The following is a 17,716-nucleotide window of genomic DNA, read 5'->3' on the forward strand; positions in this document are numbered from 1 at the left end:
ATGAATGTGTGAGCCACATGTTCATACAACTTACTTATGTTCTCAGAGCCAGTTTGATCTTTTATAAATACCACTTGCATCTGGAGGTAGAGTTATATGCATATAAAACTTTGTTTTGGAAAATCATATACCCAATACCTAAAAAACACCATATTCAGAGTATCTTAGCACTTCAGTATTGCAAGGTTTTATGTCTCACATGATGCCATACTGAGTTTTCAACATACCATTCTACCATTATCTAAGATTAGCTACTTCGGAGAGATAAAGGTACATTTTAATACTAGTGAATATTGCGGACATTTGGTCAGTGCTTCTTTTGTTGTTAGTTTCTTGGTAAAAAGTGCTGTTTTATAGATTCCATGGCTTAATTTAGCACAATAGCCAAACTTACATAGGAAATATCCATGATCTAAACAACATGAATTCTCTCATCAGAGACGATCTAGCTAGTTACCATAGACTGCCCAAGTTGCAATAGAGAAAGACCAACATGGGACTCAAAATATAGCACATGGTCTGGAGAGACCAATCAGCTACCTGGTGGCAGGCTAATTACATTAAATGACTTCTTAAACCTGATATGAAATTTGACATCCATGGTCACCATGGGTCTCTACCAAATCTAGATCTCACCAACTCTGTACATAGTGATGTCTTACTGAAGGTCACGGTACCCATAAACACCACTTCTGACCAAGAAAATAACAACACACAATATTCACTGATCTTATAATGTACTCTCACCTCCCTGAAGTGGCTTATCTTAGATAGCGGTGAAATGGCGTGCTGAAAACTCAGTATGGCCTCGTGGAGGACACAATACTTTGCAAAACTGATGTGCTATCCTACAAGATACTCTAAACTACTAACCAATATATAGTGCTGTCTCTCTCAGAACTGTAATATGGGTCTAGGAGCTAAGGGGGAGAAATGATCATTTTTCTGTGGTTTTCTCACCCTCTCAGCTCTATAGGATGCAGCATGAGGGTAGAGGACTATAGTTTTGAGATATTATTCCAAAAAAAGAATACTTCTATACTTCTACCACAACATTCCTCTAACATTTTGAGGCTCCTCAAAACCCTAGACCAATAAGCAAAATAAAGTAACTTTGTATGCTAGAAGGATTCATCATGATCATAAACAGCCAAACACACAAACAAAACCCTACTACTGTGCAACTGAGACACAGGAAAGTCAAGTATAGTGTTCACAGAGCACTTTGTAGTACCTCCTAATACTGCCATAACTAGCAGTAAAAGTTAAGGAAAACGAATGCAGCTCAATATAGATAAGACCATTAAGGGCTCAAGAACCACTAGAAAGCTCAAGAACCTAAGGAAGCTCTGGGTTGTCCTACTAGATTAAAAAAAAAAAAAAAAAAAACCCTAACCAGCTCAGTGTGGTTGGGTATCAAGGGAAAATAGAATGAGTTACAGAGGAAAGAAGTTATAAATATGAACTAGAGCCTCATATCCACTTGTAGAGACAAGGACTATAGCAGCTAACCCTATTTTCAACCTTGCTCTGGTTTAAGCAAATACTTGTGTATTAACCAATTTCCTTTTTCATTTCCTTCACCACCAATTTTACATAGGGCGTTGATTTGTAATTTAGTCTATAGGCTAAAGGATATGAATAAGTGACTGTAAATGAACTAACAGGGAATGAAAATCATCGAGAAATTTATGCTAACACTGAAGAGACTCCAGATCTCCCTGTTAGGGAAGAGAACCAGGTCACTTTTGTTTGTGGGAGGGAAATTATAATGTGCTACTGAAAGAACATTTATTGTTATCACTGTTGTTTGGAGCTTTAATGCTCTGAGGCTTAAATGACTCAGAATATTTTAAGTGCTTAGAATCATATCTGGCCCACAGTAAGCTGTAAATATCTGACATTGTTATATTTTATAGGAACATCTTGAGATATATGACTGCTAGATATACAGGGAAAACTAAGCAAATGGAAAAAATAGGTCTTCTTAATGCTAAGAAAAGTAAATTTGGGGAGGAAAGGAAAAATAGAATAGAAGAGAGATAATAGGAATAGGAAAGGAAAAATAGAATGGAATAATAGCTCTTGAATTGGCAGAGAGTAACAGTTAACCCTTTCAAGACGATACCCTTTCCTCTCAATTGCACTAATTACCCCTGACTCATGATTTCCAGAAAGTAAACCCCCAATGTTCTGCCAAAAAGAAAGAACTATCACCCAGCTGAATGGGGTAGGAATAGAAAGAATGTGAGGACATACCTGAACCTTTTAATTTCAACCCTATTATTGAAAGTCTTAGACTTTACCTAGTCCTCTACTTCCATTTATATCCTCATTGGTAACTCTGGTTCCCAGTACTTCTAGAATGTTCTGATACATGACAAGTTGCTTCTGGGCCTCCCCTTGTCACCCTGGGTTTTAGCTTCTCTGGCCTACTCATTTACAACTATTCATTTGTTTTGTAACTCCTCAAGTTATTTTATGGAATTTTCCATCCCTTATGAGTCTTGAAAAACTTCCACACCATCCTTTCTTACTAAGAAAGTGTCTCCATTAAAAAAAAAAAAAAAAAAGAGTAAACCAAGAAACAGGAAATTGGATCCTAGGGTAAAAAGGGATACAGCTCAGAAGAGAAATAAAAAGCAGTTCCCTGAATGATGAAGAGAAATCCCAGAGGGCTAACACACAGGATCAAAAGATCCTGCAGTACAAAATGAAACAAAGGGATGTGATACGAGGAAAAGAGCTAATATATTACCTGATGTCTTTTAGCTTATTGTATGTTTCCCAAACATGAATAGGACATGGTCCCTGCCCTCAAGAATGTGAAAATCTTGAGACTATAAAAACATAATTGGAAAGAATGACTATAAGGCACCTTGACATTTATGTTGTAAAGCACTACAATGTTATAGGTCAGGTATTACATTCTCTGGAACCAGACTATTTGGGTTCAATACCAGCTATACTAATTACTAGCTGTGTCACCTTAAGCAAATGGCTTAACTTTTCTATAGCTCAGTTGAGTCATTTGTAAAAATGGGAGACAAGAGTACCTATACCACAGGGTTATTCTGAAATAGTTTAAATGTGAAACCAGTATCAGTACCTAGGACATAATAAGAACTATATAAGTGCTAGGTTATACTGTGGCAGAGGCAACAGTATATTTTTTAATGATAGTCTATGCATACATTACTAGATATATAAAAAATGAAGGAAGCGTAAAATTATGCAATTATTAATTTCAAGAAAAATAAAGTACTAGGAAAAATAAAATATAGTCATAGAATACTACTCGGCCCATAAAGAAATAATATTTATATAGACATAAAAATATAACCTCTTAATAGTGAATCAGGTTTGTGATAAAACTATAGAGTAGGGAGAGAGGGAAAGCAGAGGACATCTAAATCCTAAGCTTCTAAATCTCTAAAGACAAAATGAAATCTAAAGTTTAAAAACTCAAAACATAGTATAAACATGTTACTCAAAAATCCAGAAATGAATACCAAAAGAAAAAAAAAAAAAAAAGAAGAAGCAGCAGCAATTCAAGAAGTTGAAAGTGGTAGCCTCTGAGGACTAGTACTTGGGAGTAGAGAAGGATGGGTAGAGGATGACTATTCATTCTTTTTTCTTTTTTTAAGATTTTATTTATTTATTCATGAGAATACACAGAGAGAAGAGAGAGACAGAGACAGACACAGGCAGAGGGAGAAGCAGGCTCCATGCAGGGAGCCCGATGTGGGACTCGATCCCAGGTCTCCAGGATCACACCCTGGGCTGAAGGTGGCACTAAACCGCAGAGCCACCTGGGCTGCCCAAAACTATTCATTCTTAAATGCTTTTCCATACAATTTGGCTTTTTAGACTATATACCATTATTACTTTATTAACAATAAATAAAAAATAGTGTTTGGTAGATATGACATAGACCATGAACTAATATCTTTTCTAGCTGCTCTGCCAAAAAAGATAAAATAGATTCTGTGCTAGAAGTAGAAAGTAATTTTAAGCCACACAGAATCTCGTCCTTTAAGCAGTCCTTTAGTTTTGCTCAAATAGATAAAACAAAAACAAATAGATTTGTTTTCTAAGCTCTAAATTGTTTTTAAAAAGTTCTTTTTACCTTATTAAATTTTATCTCTAATGTAATGAAACTCAATATGATCTAATTTTTGCCATACATAAAAATGTTTTGGGTAAAGAAGTTAGGAAAAAAAAGATTTAAATGCCAATTTGGCACCCCAAATGAGTTTATCTTGCTTGTGTAAGTTGCTAAAAATATGCAATTCTAGAGTCTGTAATTAAAAATCAATTTGTAGTTTCATATATAGAAAACTTTTAGTATTGAATGATATAATTCTTTCTCCATGAAATACAGTTTTTATATTGAAATAATTTAGGCGTGAGCATAACATTCCTCTAACCTAAGGATGGTTAAGAATATCTTAAACTGCTAAACCATGATGAGCAGGACCAAAAGTTTCCAGGGTATGTGACACTGAAAGCAAAGGCAATAAAAGCAAAATTAAACAAGTGGGAATATATTAAATTCAAAAACTTGCACAGCAAAGGAAATCATCAACAAAATGAGAAAACGACCTACAGAATAAGAGAAAATATATGCCAATCATATGTCATAAGGGGTTAATAGTATTCAAAATATTTGAAGAACTCATACAACTCAACACCAAAAAAAAAAAAAAAAAATCCAATCCAAAAAATGGGTAGGGGATCTGAATAGACATCTTTCTAAAGATGACATACAGATGACCAACAGTTACATAAAAAGATGCTCAACATCCCAATTATCAGAGAAATGCAAATTAAATCCACAATAATATCACCTCACACTTATCAGAATGGCTGTACTGTTGGTGGGAATGGTGATTGGTGCCGTCTCTGGGGAAAACAGTATGGAGGTTCCTTAAAAAATTAAAAATAGAACTACCATATGATCCAGCAATTCCATTTCTGGATATTTACCTGAAAACAAAAACACGAATTTGGAAAGATTTATGCACCCCATGTTCATTGCAGCATTACGTACGATAGCCAACATAAGCAAACAACCTAAACGTACACCAGTGGATGAATGGCTAAAGAAAAATGTAGTATATATACAATGGAATACTGTTCAGCCACAAAAAAAAAAAAAAAAAAAAAGAAATCTTGCCATTTGCAACAACATGGATGGACCTTGAAGGTAAGTAAAATAAGTCAGGCAGATAAAGAAATACTGTATGTTCTCACTAACATGTGGACTCCCAGAACAACCTAACTCATAAATACAGAGAATAGACTGGTAATTGCCAGAGGTGGGGAGTGGGTGGTGGAGACAATGTGTAAAGAGAGTAAAAAACAAACTTCCAGTTATAAAATAAATCCGTCATGGGGACATAATGTATAGTATGGTGACTACAGTTAATACTGTATTGCATATTTGCAAGTTGCTAAGAGAGTAAATCTTAAAAGTTCTCATCACAAGAAAAATAATTCTGTAACTATATATGGTGGCAGATATTAACTAGATTCATGTGGTGACCATTTCACAATATATACAAATACTGAATCATGTTGTAACCTGAAGCTGATATATATCCATTATATATCTCAATTAAGCCTCAACTTTGGAAAAAAAAATAAATTAGAGAGGATATGAACCCCAAGGTACCTTAACCATTGTCTGTAAAAGACAATGTTCAAGGAAATAATTTGCACCCAAACTTTTTAATAAATGTATAGCTTTCTTAAACAAACTACAAAACCAACAGATTTAGCAAATAAATATTAACCAAATAACCAAAAAATACCTAGCAATCTGATGGACATGAAGGCAAAGAAAATGATATTCCCTCAGGAAGTTTAAGTTTTAGTCAGGGGGATAAATAAGTATTAAATTTGTGGGAAAGGCCATAAAGGCAAAAGATATGCAGTAAAAGGACAAGATCAAAGTGTGTTATAATAAGTTATGGAGGAAGTAATTCATAAAGCAAGCCTTGTCTTGAAGAATGAGTCAAATTTTTATAAGATGACAAAAGTGAAAGCAATATTCAAGACCAAAAAAATAGGTATAGAGGCAAAAATAAACACTGAATTTGAGGAGATAAGAAGTCTAACCTACTCAGCGTTAGTTCAGGCTGAGGCAAGGTGAAAAAGAGTGTATACAGGAAAGGTGTAGATATATTATGGAGCTTCCTGAAAGCCACATAAAGACGTCTTGGAACTGCCAGTTACTTAAAATAGGAAGGTGAGGAACTTTATAAGGATGTGTTTCTTTTTTGCATTAATTACCTCACTTTTTTATTATCTTAATACCTATTCCTCATTAGGTAGTAAGGTTAAAGAGAATGAGCATCACATATTATTTACTCATCATTACATCCCCTACATCTAACATAGTGCATAACAAGCGCTCAATAAATATTGGCAGAGTAAATGAAGCAGAGAAGAGTAAACTAACAAATTATAAATATTAATCTGCAGTCATATTAAAGAAGTACTGCATATCTCATGTCACTATACTAAGAAACCTATATTAGTTTAATCTCCCTCCTGGGTACAGAAGAAAATAACATTGAGGACTCAGGAAGCAGGTTAGGAAATGGCAGAAGAACATCCTTCCAACGCAGGTGGACACAGGGAAGGTGGGAGGCCAATGAGAGCATTAATGTTCTCATCTTTCATAGTAGAGAGTCAATCAAGACTGTCTAAAAGTGAAATGTAATGTTCAAACCACTTGAAATGTTTTCCATACTCTTTTCTTTGTAACCTAGAAGAATCTCTGTGGAAATAATAATCCCTGGAGTAAAAAAATAGTTATTTGAAATTCAGCAATTTCTTCTGTCTCACTAGTTTCCTTTTCTATAAAATTCAGTTAGAATTTAAGATGGAAACTATATTACGATTCAATTTTTATAAAATAATATCCATATATCTATTCTTCTGTCTGTGTACATACAGAAAGATGTCCAGAATAATTTTCCTCAATGTTAGTGTTACTTTCAGATAGGTGCAAGGGATTAGGACTATACTTACTCGAAGAGCATTAACTATAGAACTGCTGGATCAGTATATTGTACACCGGAAACAAATATGTAACACTGTATGTTAATTAGCTATACTGAAATTAAATTTTTTGAAAAATAATGTTACTTTCAGAGTTAAGAAGAATGTCACTTCATGTATTATAATTTAGTCTCCTGTGTTGTTTAATTTCTTTATAATAAAGATAAATCACTGTTTGAAAAGCAAAGAAAAAAGTTACGATGACTTTCAAGACTGAGCAACTGAATAGTTGGTTGGGCCACTTAATGAGATGGAAACAGACAATTTGTTTCTGTTCTGTTTGTTTTTGTGGGAGGAGCTCCAAGAGTTCCGTTTTAGACATGTTAAGTTTGTGATGTCTGAGAAATGTATGAATTGAGATGTCATGAGAGAGAGTTGTCTTTTTGAATTTGGTAGCTCCGAACAATGATTTAGCTTAGGGATATAATTTGGAGGGCACCCACAGACATACAGGATACTTGAAGGCAAAGGTGTCAGTGGATGAATGTGAGGCAGAACAAAAAGGAAAAGAATGCAACGGGGACAAAGTCCTGAGTACTCCAAATTCCAGAGACTGCTTAGAGAATGCAAAAGAGAAAAAACAGCAGCCATGGAAGTGTCACAGAAGCAAAGAGAACTTTCACTCAGAAAGAAATGGTCCACTATATCAAATGTTGATAGTTATAATAAGAGGAGAATAAAAAAGAGAAGACTTCATTACATTCATTAGCATAGAAGCTACAAGCAACTTGAGCAGGATGTGCAACTCTGACAGTAGAGAGTCAATGTCAAGTCTAAGTGGGCTGAGAAGTAAAGAGGGGTGAGCGAGTGGGGACAGTTTGCACAGATTACTTGTTATGGTGAGAGGAAGAGAAACAGGACAGTGACTTCAGAGATGGGAGGTCAAGGGAAATTTCTTTTTTAGTGTGTTTCACTGTAAGATACAACACATGAAGGCATGTCTGCACCCAAATACCAAAATTAGAAAAGGACAGGCTAGAAGTGGAAACAAAGAAGACAGGAGGGCTAGTCAAAGGAGCAACCTTCTCATATATTAGTCATTTACCATACAAGATTTCTATCTGAACAAATTAAAATTCAAAAATTTATATAGACTATGATGCTATTTAAAAGTGAAAATCTACATTTCATTCATTAAGTCCTGAATTAGCCTCATCTAAGTGCTGCAGCAAACCTACAGAAACTGTCTTAAACTTACCTTATTCACTAGGAGAAAAAGTGAATGGAACAAGCAATGCTAAATGTAGAAGGCTAATACACTCATGAGATGATCTACTAAAGGGAAAGTACAATAAAGCTACAATGAGAAACAAAACAAGTGTAGAAAGTAAAGAAACAGGTAAGAATCCAAACACAGAGAAACATAAGATTTATAGAATACAAAGCTATGATATAAATTATCACTATTGGGCCCCAATGACTAATGCTAGACTAAAATTAGTAGAAGAAAGTAAATTATCTAACCTCAAATGTATGACTTAAAAATACAACTGAATATTATGAGCATAAACTTTGAAACACAATGAAATAAGCATATTGTCAAAAAATATTAAAAGCACAAAAAATAAAATACAAACATTTCCTCAGAAACTGATTTGGTCTTTTTCTTTCTCTTATTGCTGATGCTGTAAACATAGCAAATTACTTGGCAGCATGTAGAAGACTACTGGGGTACTGAAAGAATTAAGACAAAATTTACTTCCTAGTCAAACAAAAAAGTCATATAGAGCAAGCAGATATAAAAAAAACAATTGAAGGGATCCCTGGGTGGCGCAGCGGTTTGGCGCCTGCCTTTGGCCCAGGGCGCAATCCTGGAGAGCCGGGATCGAATCCCACATCAGGCTCCCGGTGCATGGAGCCTGCTTCTCCCTCTGCCTGTATCTCTGCCTCTCTCTCTCTCTCTCTCTGTGACTATCATAAATAAATAAAAATTATTAAAAAAAAAAAAAAAACAATTGAAGTACTATTGCTACTACATCAATTACGAACATTTTTATAGCGCTTGCTACAAGCCAGGCACTGCTAGTAAGTTCTTTTAATTTATCCTAGGCAATTCTCATAATAACTGTGAAGAAAATAATATAATCTTCCTCCATTTTACAGATGGTAACTGAGATCTCAACTCGCACAACTAGTAAAGAGCAATTAGTTGTGGCTCCATAGTCTATGTTGCTAATCTAAACCACCATACTACACAAATCTATTACATGTATCGACAATGCAAGGTCAAGTTTTCTCATGTAGAACAGAATGACTCCATTTGGATATTGCACTCCATTCGAAAAAATCACATGCTATGCAAATTAATATATTTTATTCCCAGGAGCATTTTACTTCTTAGATAGCTTTTTACATGACTTAAAATCCTATTATTATTCTTTAACAAGATTACTAGAGAAAAATGCCATCCTTTATGCAAGAAAAAAACCAAAAAAAACAGAAAGACATTCACTCACTGTATCAGTGAAGAGGCCAGAATCTATATTCTATAACTACAAAACTCAGAAATATACTTGCTATGCAGAAAGAAGTTCTACTGAATAGATTTTTTTCCTAGTATTCTTCATCACTGCTTGGTATATGATGTATCTGATGCTATACATGGAAAGTTAAAATGTAATGTGAAAATACATTTTAAGATAAAGGGCACACCATTCAAAGAAATAAGATAGCTATAGTTTTTTCTACCTTCTTTGAACTAAAAAGTCCAAAAATGAAACTCAGCTATTAATGGTAAAAAAAAAAAAAAGTTTGAGTATAATATACACTACCACCAAAGACTCTAATTTTAGAAAAGTGATTGCTTTATTTCTTAGGTAGAGTATTCTCACTGATTCCCTCCCTGTTGCCTGAAAAAGTTATTTTGCCAGTAGAAAGTGGGGGGCAAGGGAAGGGAGAAGAATCACAAACCCTATGAAAACTGGAAATGTCTTTAATTCAGCTGTTTATAAAAGTGGCAATTCATAGAAAAACAAATTATAGATCTATATATGACCAAAAATATTTAAACCTTGGGAAAACTGAGGTTAAGGAGTCATGGTTAACATCAAGGAGCAAAATTTGAGCCTCAAGATAAATCCTGCATGGGATGCCTGGCTCAGCAGTTAAGCATCTGCCTTTGGCTCAGGGCCTGATCTCAGGATCCAGTATCAAGTCCCACATAGGGCTCCCTGTGAGGATCCTGCTTCTCCCTCTGCCTGTGTCTTTGCCTCTCTCTCATTCTGTGTCTCTCATGAATAAATAAATCTTAAAAAAAAAAAAAAAAAAAAGACAAATCATGCGTTTTCAGGCCTCTTTCAAGTGTCTATTATAGAAGGAGTCCAAGTCCCATGAAATACTGGAAAGAACCAGCTGACTCTTAAGTAAGCTGAAGAGTCTGCAAAATGCAAAGGGCATTTTGTCTGTAAATTAAACAAAAATGGGAGACATGGTCATAATACAGAATCTAAATGCAGACAAAAGTCATTATATAAACCCTAATAGCTATTTATTTTGTCTATAAAGTTACAACTTACCTTTAAACATGCTTTAAAAATTAGTTCATTTTAAATGCTTTTTGAAAGCATATAGAACATATCCTTAACTATTTCTACAGAATAGAAAATGTACCTCAGGTAAAATTTAGCACCTTACCTTAGACCAAAGATGTGTGATTGTTCATAGTTGAATAAAGAACGAATCTTAGCTTCTGAATTCAAAATTATAAGTCTATCTAGAATATCCTGAAAAAGAAAGACTTGAGTGAGACTACATACAATGTAAAGAAACACCAAATCAAAGATTTGTTTAGATTTAGTTCTCAACCTTGGCTTTACATTTGATCACCTAGAAGGTAGTTAAAAAAAAAAAATTACTAATCCCATGCCTCATTCTTAGAGATTTTGAATTTATTGGTCTAGGTGTGTCTGAGCATTAAGATTTATCAGAGTTCTTGAAATGAGCCATCTCATGTTTAGCTAAAGTAGAGAATCACTAACTTATACCCCATTCTGGTACTGTGTGCACAACTTATGCAACCAGCTAAATAGTGATCAAACTGCTAAAAATGTAAACTACTTTGAAAAACCAATATGAAATCCACAAATGTGAAGCATGAACAGTAGATTTGAAAAGTTTCATCTGGCAGCTGAGATTTAGCTGAGATTTTGTTGTTGATGGTATCTGCTCATGTAAATCAGTGGTTTCCAACCCTGGTTGAACACATTGGAATCACCTATAAAACTTTAAATATATACATATATATATATATATATATATATATATATATATATATATATATATATAAACAATGCCTAGGCTCTATCTTAGACCAATTAAGTCACTATCCTTAGGGTAAGATTCTGATATTAATATCCTCTTAAAAGATTCACCAAGTTGTTGCAATGTGTAGCCAGGCTTTTATTAAGTATCATGATGCACGTACAGGGAGAACCTGATTACCCAGGTGCCACCAGCCATTCCATGTCCTAACAATGTAAGCCTGCGACACAACTTCAAGCATTCTCTAAAAGTCTTTTTATAATGCCCTGCTTTGTGTGTATCTTCGAGCTTAGGCCTAAGAAATTTATTCATAGATGAATACTTGTTTCTCTCGTTGTTCATTTTCCTGACCAAGAAACTTGCTATCAACCAGTAAGCTCAAACTGAAGACATTTCTGTGACCAGTAAGTCAAAAGGAAGGTTTTGCTAGGCAGTGAAGTCATGTAACATTTAAAGATGTCTACGTGGATGATAGTACATATGTCATATCATCAAATGAATAAGAAGCATGGAAATGACTTTGCAAGGTTGAGGAAATAATGAATCTTGCAAAATTTGAAAATACTAATTGAAAAACTTCTGAAAAATACTAATTGAAACATAGTAAAAACTGAATTTTGAGTCAACTTGTACAATAAAAGTTTATACCTAACACTTAGGAATGCATTTATTATTCTACACATACCTTGTAAAAATGTGCAAATCCTTAGCACAAGAGTCTATAATCAGCAAACATTAAATAAACTGCCTAATAATGAAGAAAAAAAAAGATTGCTATCTTAAAATCTGTCATTTTGTCTGCTTCTTAGCTAGGCACTCCTTGTTTCAAACATTATGATAAAACATGAGCTAAGTAACTCATTCATATTCCCAGCTTCACATTCAGATTCACAATAATTTACCGACTCTCTTCTTTTTCCTAATTTCTTTTCTGACAGTCCTGATTAGCTACAGCGACAGAGCCATGGAGGTCTCCTTGACTGGTCCAGGTATCTGGGTACTATTAAGTAATCTTTGCGGTATATATATGGAGAAACTTATTTTCTAGGTGTTTCTTAAAATAGGTAAATACTTTTTACTGCTTAAAATAATTTAAGAAATTATCACTGTTTTTACCAAAATCTCCACAGATTAATCTAGAATTATGTATCACTGGCCTTCTCTTATCTGAGAAAAAAGAATCTGCCTGTCAGTTCTGTGCACAGTAGCTTCTGGAAGGATTACTATAGATTTCTCTTCATTAGTAGGATACTAGCATAATGTGACTGAAATCCGTCCAATTATCTGAACTTTAAGCTCACACTGTGACAGCCAGTAACACTTTGGAACTCTATAAAGTTCTAGTTCCAAATCTAAGTACTAGATACTTTAAGAATAAAAGAGAGAATGTATTACCAGCAAGCTAATGGAAGAGTAGATTGCAGTGATCTATCAATGATAATGCATTTTCAGAGAACAAATGTTACGGTAAATAATTTGTTCTTTAAGGAGGATTACATTGATGGATCACCACTTAGGGAAGAAAACGAACCTCCTGGGAAGCCTGCTTATGGAGAACTTCAGTTCCTAAGCACTGGAACATGTGTCAATAAGGCAATCAGTTTTCTAAATCGAACAGTATCTTCCTAACAACAAGCTAGTGGCAAGTAAGGCCTAAGACTCAAAAAAACAAAAACAAAAACAAGTCTGAAATTCTTTTTAAAGGATACTGTCCTGCTGGAGAATACATTCAATGATCAAGAATGCCAGCAGGAGACCAAAACTAGAAAAACAAAGGAATATCCATTCACATAAATACATACCTGCCTGAGTGCCTGCTGTTTACAAGTGTCCCAATGGCCATGTGTGTGTTATCTGACCCTTTTTACATCAGAAAGGGATAAGTAAAAGATAGGGGATAGGTAGGTTGATCATAATGTCAATCCTCCTACACTTGCATCACTAGGGGTGGCTTGTGACTGGGTATCACATAAACATCTGCAAACGACACTCAACCTTTAAGGTTTTTCCTTGGGATTGTTCAAGTGAGTCTTAGTCTATACTGGCTGCTGTAACAGAGTAGCATAGGCTGGGTGGCTTATAAACAACAGAAACTGAGATGTCTGGATGGCTCAGTGGTTTAGTGCCTGCCTTCGGTTCAGGGCAGGATCCTGAAGTCCCAGGATTGAGTCCCGTATCAGGCTCCCTGCATGGAGCCTGCTTCTCCCTCTGCCTGTGTCTCTGCCTCTCTCTGTGTGTCTCTCATGAATAAATCTTAAAAAGAAATAAACAACAGAAATTGTGTTTCTGGGACACCTGTGTGGCTCAGTGATTGAGCACCTGCCTTTGGCTCAGGGCGTGATCCTGGAGTTCCAGGACTGAGTTCCACATTGGGCTCCCCACACGGAGCCTGCCTCTCTTTCTCTCTCTGTCTCTCATGAATAAATAAATAAAATCTTAATATATATATTATATTATATTATATTATATTATATCATATTATATTACATTAGTATTGATTTTGGATATATAAACATATACATATATATAGGTTTATATATCCAAAATCAAGGCACCGTAAGTTTTTGTGTCTGGCAAGGACTCACTTACTAGTTCATAGGCAGTCATCTTTTCACTGTGCCCTCACATAGCAGAAGGGGTAAGAGACTTCTCTGGAGTCTATTTTTTTCAATTAGCAACAAATGCACCTCGATAAACCTCAATGGCTACAATACTGCCATTGTGCAAAGCTGGAGTCTATTTTTCTTAAAGATACTAATCTCTTCCTGAAGGCCCACCTCCAAATATCATATTGGGGATTAGGTTTCAACGCATGAATTTTGGGGGTATACATTCACTGTATAGGAGGGAAGTATAAGAAAAGGTCACTCTCCTGTTTGTGGCATAGTGAGTTTAATTGTGATCCTAAGAAAAGATACATCCACATCCTCGTCTCCAGAACTTATGATTGTTACCCTATTTGGAAAAAAATGAGTGTTTGAGGAGGTAATTAAGAATTCTGAGATAAGACCATCCTGGATTAACCCAAGTGGGCCCTAAGGCTGTGACAAGTGTCCTTATGAGAGAAACGGAGATTTAGGGCAGATGAGGGAGAAAGAGAAAGCCTGTGAAGATGGAGAGCAGAAACTGGAGTTATGTACCAACAAGACATAAATGCCTGGAACAACCAGAAGCTGGAGGAGGAAAGGAAGGGTTATTCCCTGGAATCCCTAGAGGGAATGTGGCCCTCTTAACACTTTGATTTTAGACATCTGGTCTCTAGAGCTGTAAGAGAAGACATTTCTATTGTCACCAACTACCCAGTTTGTGGTCATTTGTTATGACCAGCCATAGGATACAAAGACAAGGGGAAATGGCAAAGATGTCAGTATAGAGTAACAGGTAGTCCTGGGTACCCTCCTTACAGAGAACACCACCTGGAAAAGAAAATACTTAGTGATAATTATAGCAGACATTCTATTGTGCTTATTAACTGCCAAGCAGTGACTTGAACTTTTATATTTCATTTAATTCTCACAACCCTGGGAAAGGAATGTTATTTTCTCTCTTAACAGAAAATTAATGTTTATCTTGCCTGAAGTCACATAGTTTGTAGATGGCAGATGGGATCTAATCCAGCCAGTCTGGCTTCAGAATACAAACTCCTAACCTCTATACCCTGCATAGCTTTCAATAAAGCCAAGACAGAGGGCAATAACAGGAAAGATGACAGACACACAGACAGATGTAAACCTGACCACATTTGAAGTTCTACTTCCACTTGTCCCTGCTTTTGGTTTTGTTCTTTGCTCCTGTGGCATAATGAAGTCCACAAATATTTTATTTAGCATATACTGCACATCTACTGTGTGCCAGGCACTATGCTAAATACTGTAACCATACTCTCAGGGTTGAAAAAGAGCTGAAAGGTTGGATACTATTCCCATCCAACAGGTTCTTGGATCTGATCTGTAGTATCTCAACCAAGAACTCCAGACGAGAAACTCACAGAATTCCAACGTAGTCAGCTCTGAAAATAAGCAAGTTCTCCCTTAGGTTAATTCACTGTTTATACTCCTCGGTTATGCTAAGGGAACGATAATCCACTATCACTTCTTGTTAAGAACATGGATTACTCCTGTCTTTGCTACAGGCATCCACAGTTTCCCAGTTATCTCCCACCTCATGACTCTGCACAAGCTGCAGATGTTTATTAGAGCCAACAAATTTTCTTAATGTAGGTCAATAAACTTCCTCTTCTGCTGAAACTAATTCAAACTGAGTTTCTCCAACAATCAAAGGGGTCCTACCTAATACAATCACTTATGTAACTGCAAATTAAGTGATAGGAACTGAAAGCCAATCAAAGATTGTATGTGTCAGAAAGAGAGAATATTTTGTGTCCTTGACCTTTAACTCACTAAAGTGCAACTTGAGAGCTGTTTGCAGCCCAGGTTTTGGTAGATGCTTGATAAGAAATCATGAGAAGTTAAAGTCTAACACCTCTAAACAACAAAGAATTCCTCAAAACTACGAAAAAGAACACAAATAGAAAAGTAATAAAAATAAATTGAAACACCACTGAGAAGTCGAAGGTCATGATGCACATAAAAAAAAAAAAATGTGCTGTTCACAAGAAAAACATACCTTAATACTCTTCTCCTGTAAGATATCTAAACCTCCGATAAAAAAAAAATTGGGGGGATCCCTGGGTGGCGCAGCGGTCTGGCGCCTGCCTTTGGCCCAGGGCGCGATCCTGGAGACCCGGGATCGAGTCCCACATCAGGCTCCCGGTGCACGGAGCCTGCTTCTCCCTCTGCCTGCTTCTCCCTCTGCCTGTGTCTCTGCCTCTCTCTCTCTCTCTCTCTCTGTGACTATCATAAAAAAAAACAAAAAAAAAAAAAAAAAAAACTCAAAAAGATTTGAAGTAAGGAAGTATCACCAAACTCTTAAAAAAAAAAAAAATTGGGGGGCAGCCAGGTGGCTCAGCGGTTTAGCGCTGCCCTTGGCCCAGGGCGTGACCCTGGAGACCCAGATTGAGGCTGCTCCCTGCATGGAGCCTGCTTCTCCCTCTGCCTGTCTCTCTGCCTCTCTTTCTCTCTGTATCTCCCATGAATAAATAAAATCTTTAACAACAAAAAATTTAAATAAATAAACCTCTGATCACATAAACTTCTTAATGAGATTGCTAGAAAGTAGTCACTACTATATTTTATTGATGGGAAAACATAAAGATGAGTCCCTGTGAATAGGAATCTAACGACAGGGACACCTGGGTGGCTCAGTTGGTTAAAATCATCTTCAGGTTAGGTCATGATCTCCAGGTCCTGGGACAGAGCCCCAGGTCTGGCTTCCTGCTCAGCAGAGAGTCTGCTTCTCCTTTTCCCTCTGCTCCTCCTCCCCCATTCATGCTCTCTTTCTCAAATAAATAAAATCTTTAGAAAAAAAAGAAATCTAGTAATATATACTAAAATTATATACGAATTTACCTTTCAACCCAGTGATCCCACTTCTAGAAATCTAGCCCAAAGATACTATAGTAGACAGAATTTAAGAGCCCCCAAGATTCTCAGGCCTTAAACACTAATGCATATATTGCTGTGAAGAGATTTTTGTAAAAGTCCTTAATTGATTTTAAAATAGGAGATTATCTGAGAGGCTCTGATATCATCACAAGAGCCATTTAAAAGCAAAGAATTTTCTCAGGCTGCTCACAGAAGAGGAAATCAAGAGATTCAAAGCATGAAAAGGATTTGACATGAGGGAGGCTGTTCACAGTTGAAATGGAGGGGGCCACAGGACAAAGACCCAGGAGCAACTCCTGGCTGACAGCCAGCAGAAAACCAGGCACTTTAGTCCTACAACCTAAGAAACTGAATTCTGCCAAGAATTAATTTGGAATTGGATTTTTCCCCAAGGCCTCAGATGAGCACTTAGCCTGGCCAACATCTATGATTTCGGCTTATGATACTCTGAGCAGAAAATCCAGGTACACAGTGCCAGACTTCTGATGTACAAAACAGTGAGCTCATAAATCGGTGGTTTTAATTTGCTGAGTTTGTAGCAATCTGTTATGCAACAATAGAAAAAATATATAGGCACACTGGAATATACAACAAGTATGAACCAAGCTATTGATTTTGGCATAGCTTATAATAGCAAAAACCTTAAAGAATCCAGGGTCCACCAAGAGATGACTGGATGAATAAACTGTAGCACATCCACAACAGTGGACCATGCGTTCATTAAAAAAAAATGCGGGGGGGGGGGGGGGCGATAAAGGAAGAGCCCAAATACTGGTATGCACTAATCTCAAAGTTAACAAAATTAAAAGAAAACCGCAGAGACAGGCCAGTGTTTAGAGCATACTATCTTTTGCTTAAGTCTAGAGGAAAAGAAAATACAA

The 17,716-nt window shown here is 36.1% G+C and overlaps 1 protein-coding gene across 2 annotated transcripts in view; it reads right to left on the reverse strand.

Moving 5' to 3' along the window:
• TBC1D32 (TBC1 domain family member 32) overlaps positions 1-17,716 on the reverse strand; it is a 203,485-nt gene that overhangs the window by 85,338 nt on the left and 100,431 nt on the right. For both annotated transcript variants that reach the window (XR_005986056.1, XM_041743860.1), the window contains exon 23: positions 10,705-10,793. Coding sequence is in view for 1 of the 2 variants with exons in the window: in XM_041743860.1 (XP_041599794.1) it covers positions 10,705-10,793 (89 nt within the window). In the remaining variant the exon portion in view is untranslated. The remainder of the gene's footprint in view (positions 1-10,704; positions 10,794-17,716) is intronic.

This window comes from Vulpes lagopus, chromosome 2, assembly GCF_018345385.1.
Source record: "Vulpes lagopus strain Blue_001 chromosome 2, ASM1834538v1, whole genome shotgun sequence".
NCBI classification, from domain to species: Eukaryota; Metazoa; Chordata; class Mammalia; order Carnivora; family Canidae; genus Vulpes; species Vulpes lagopus.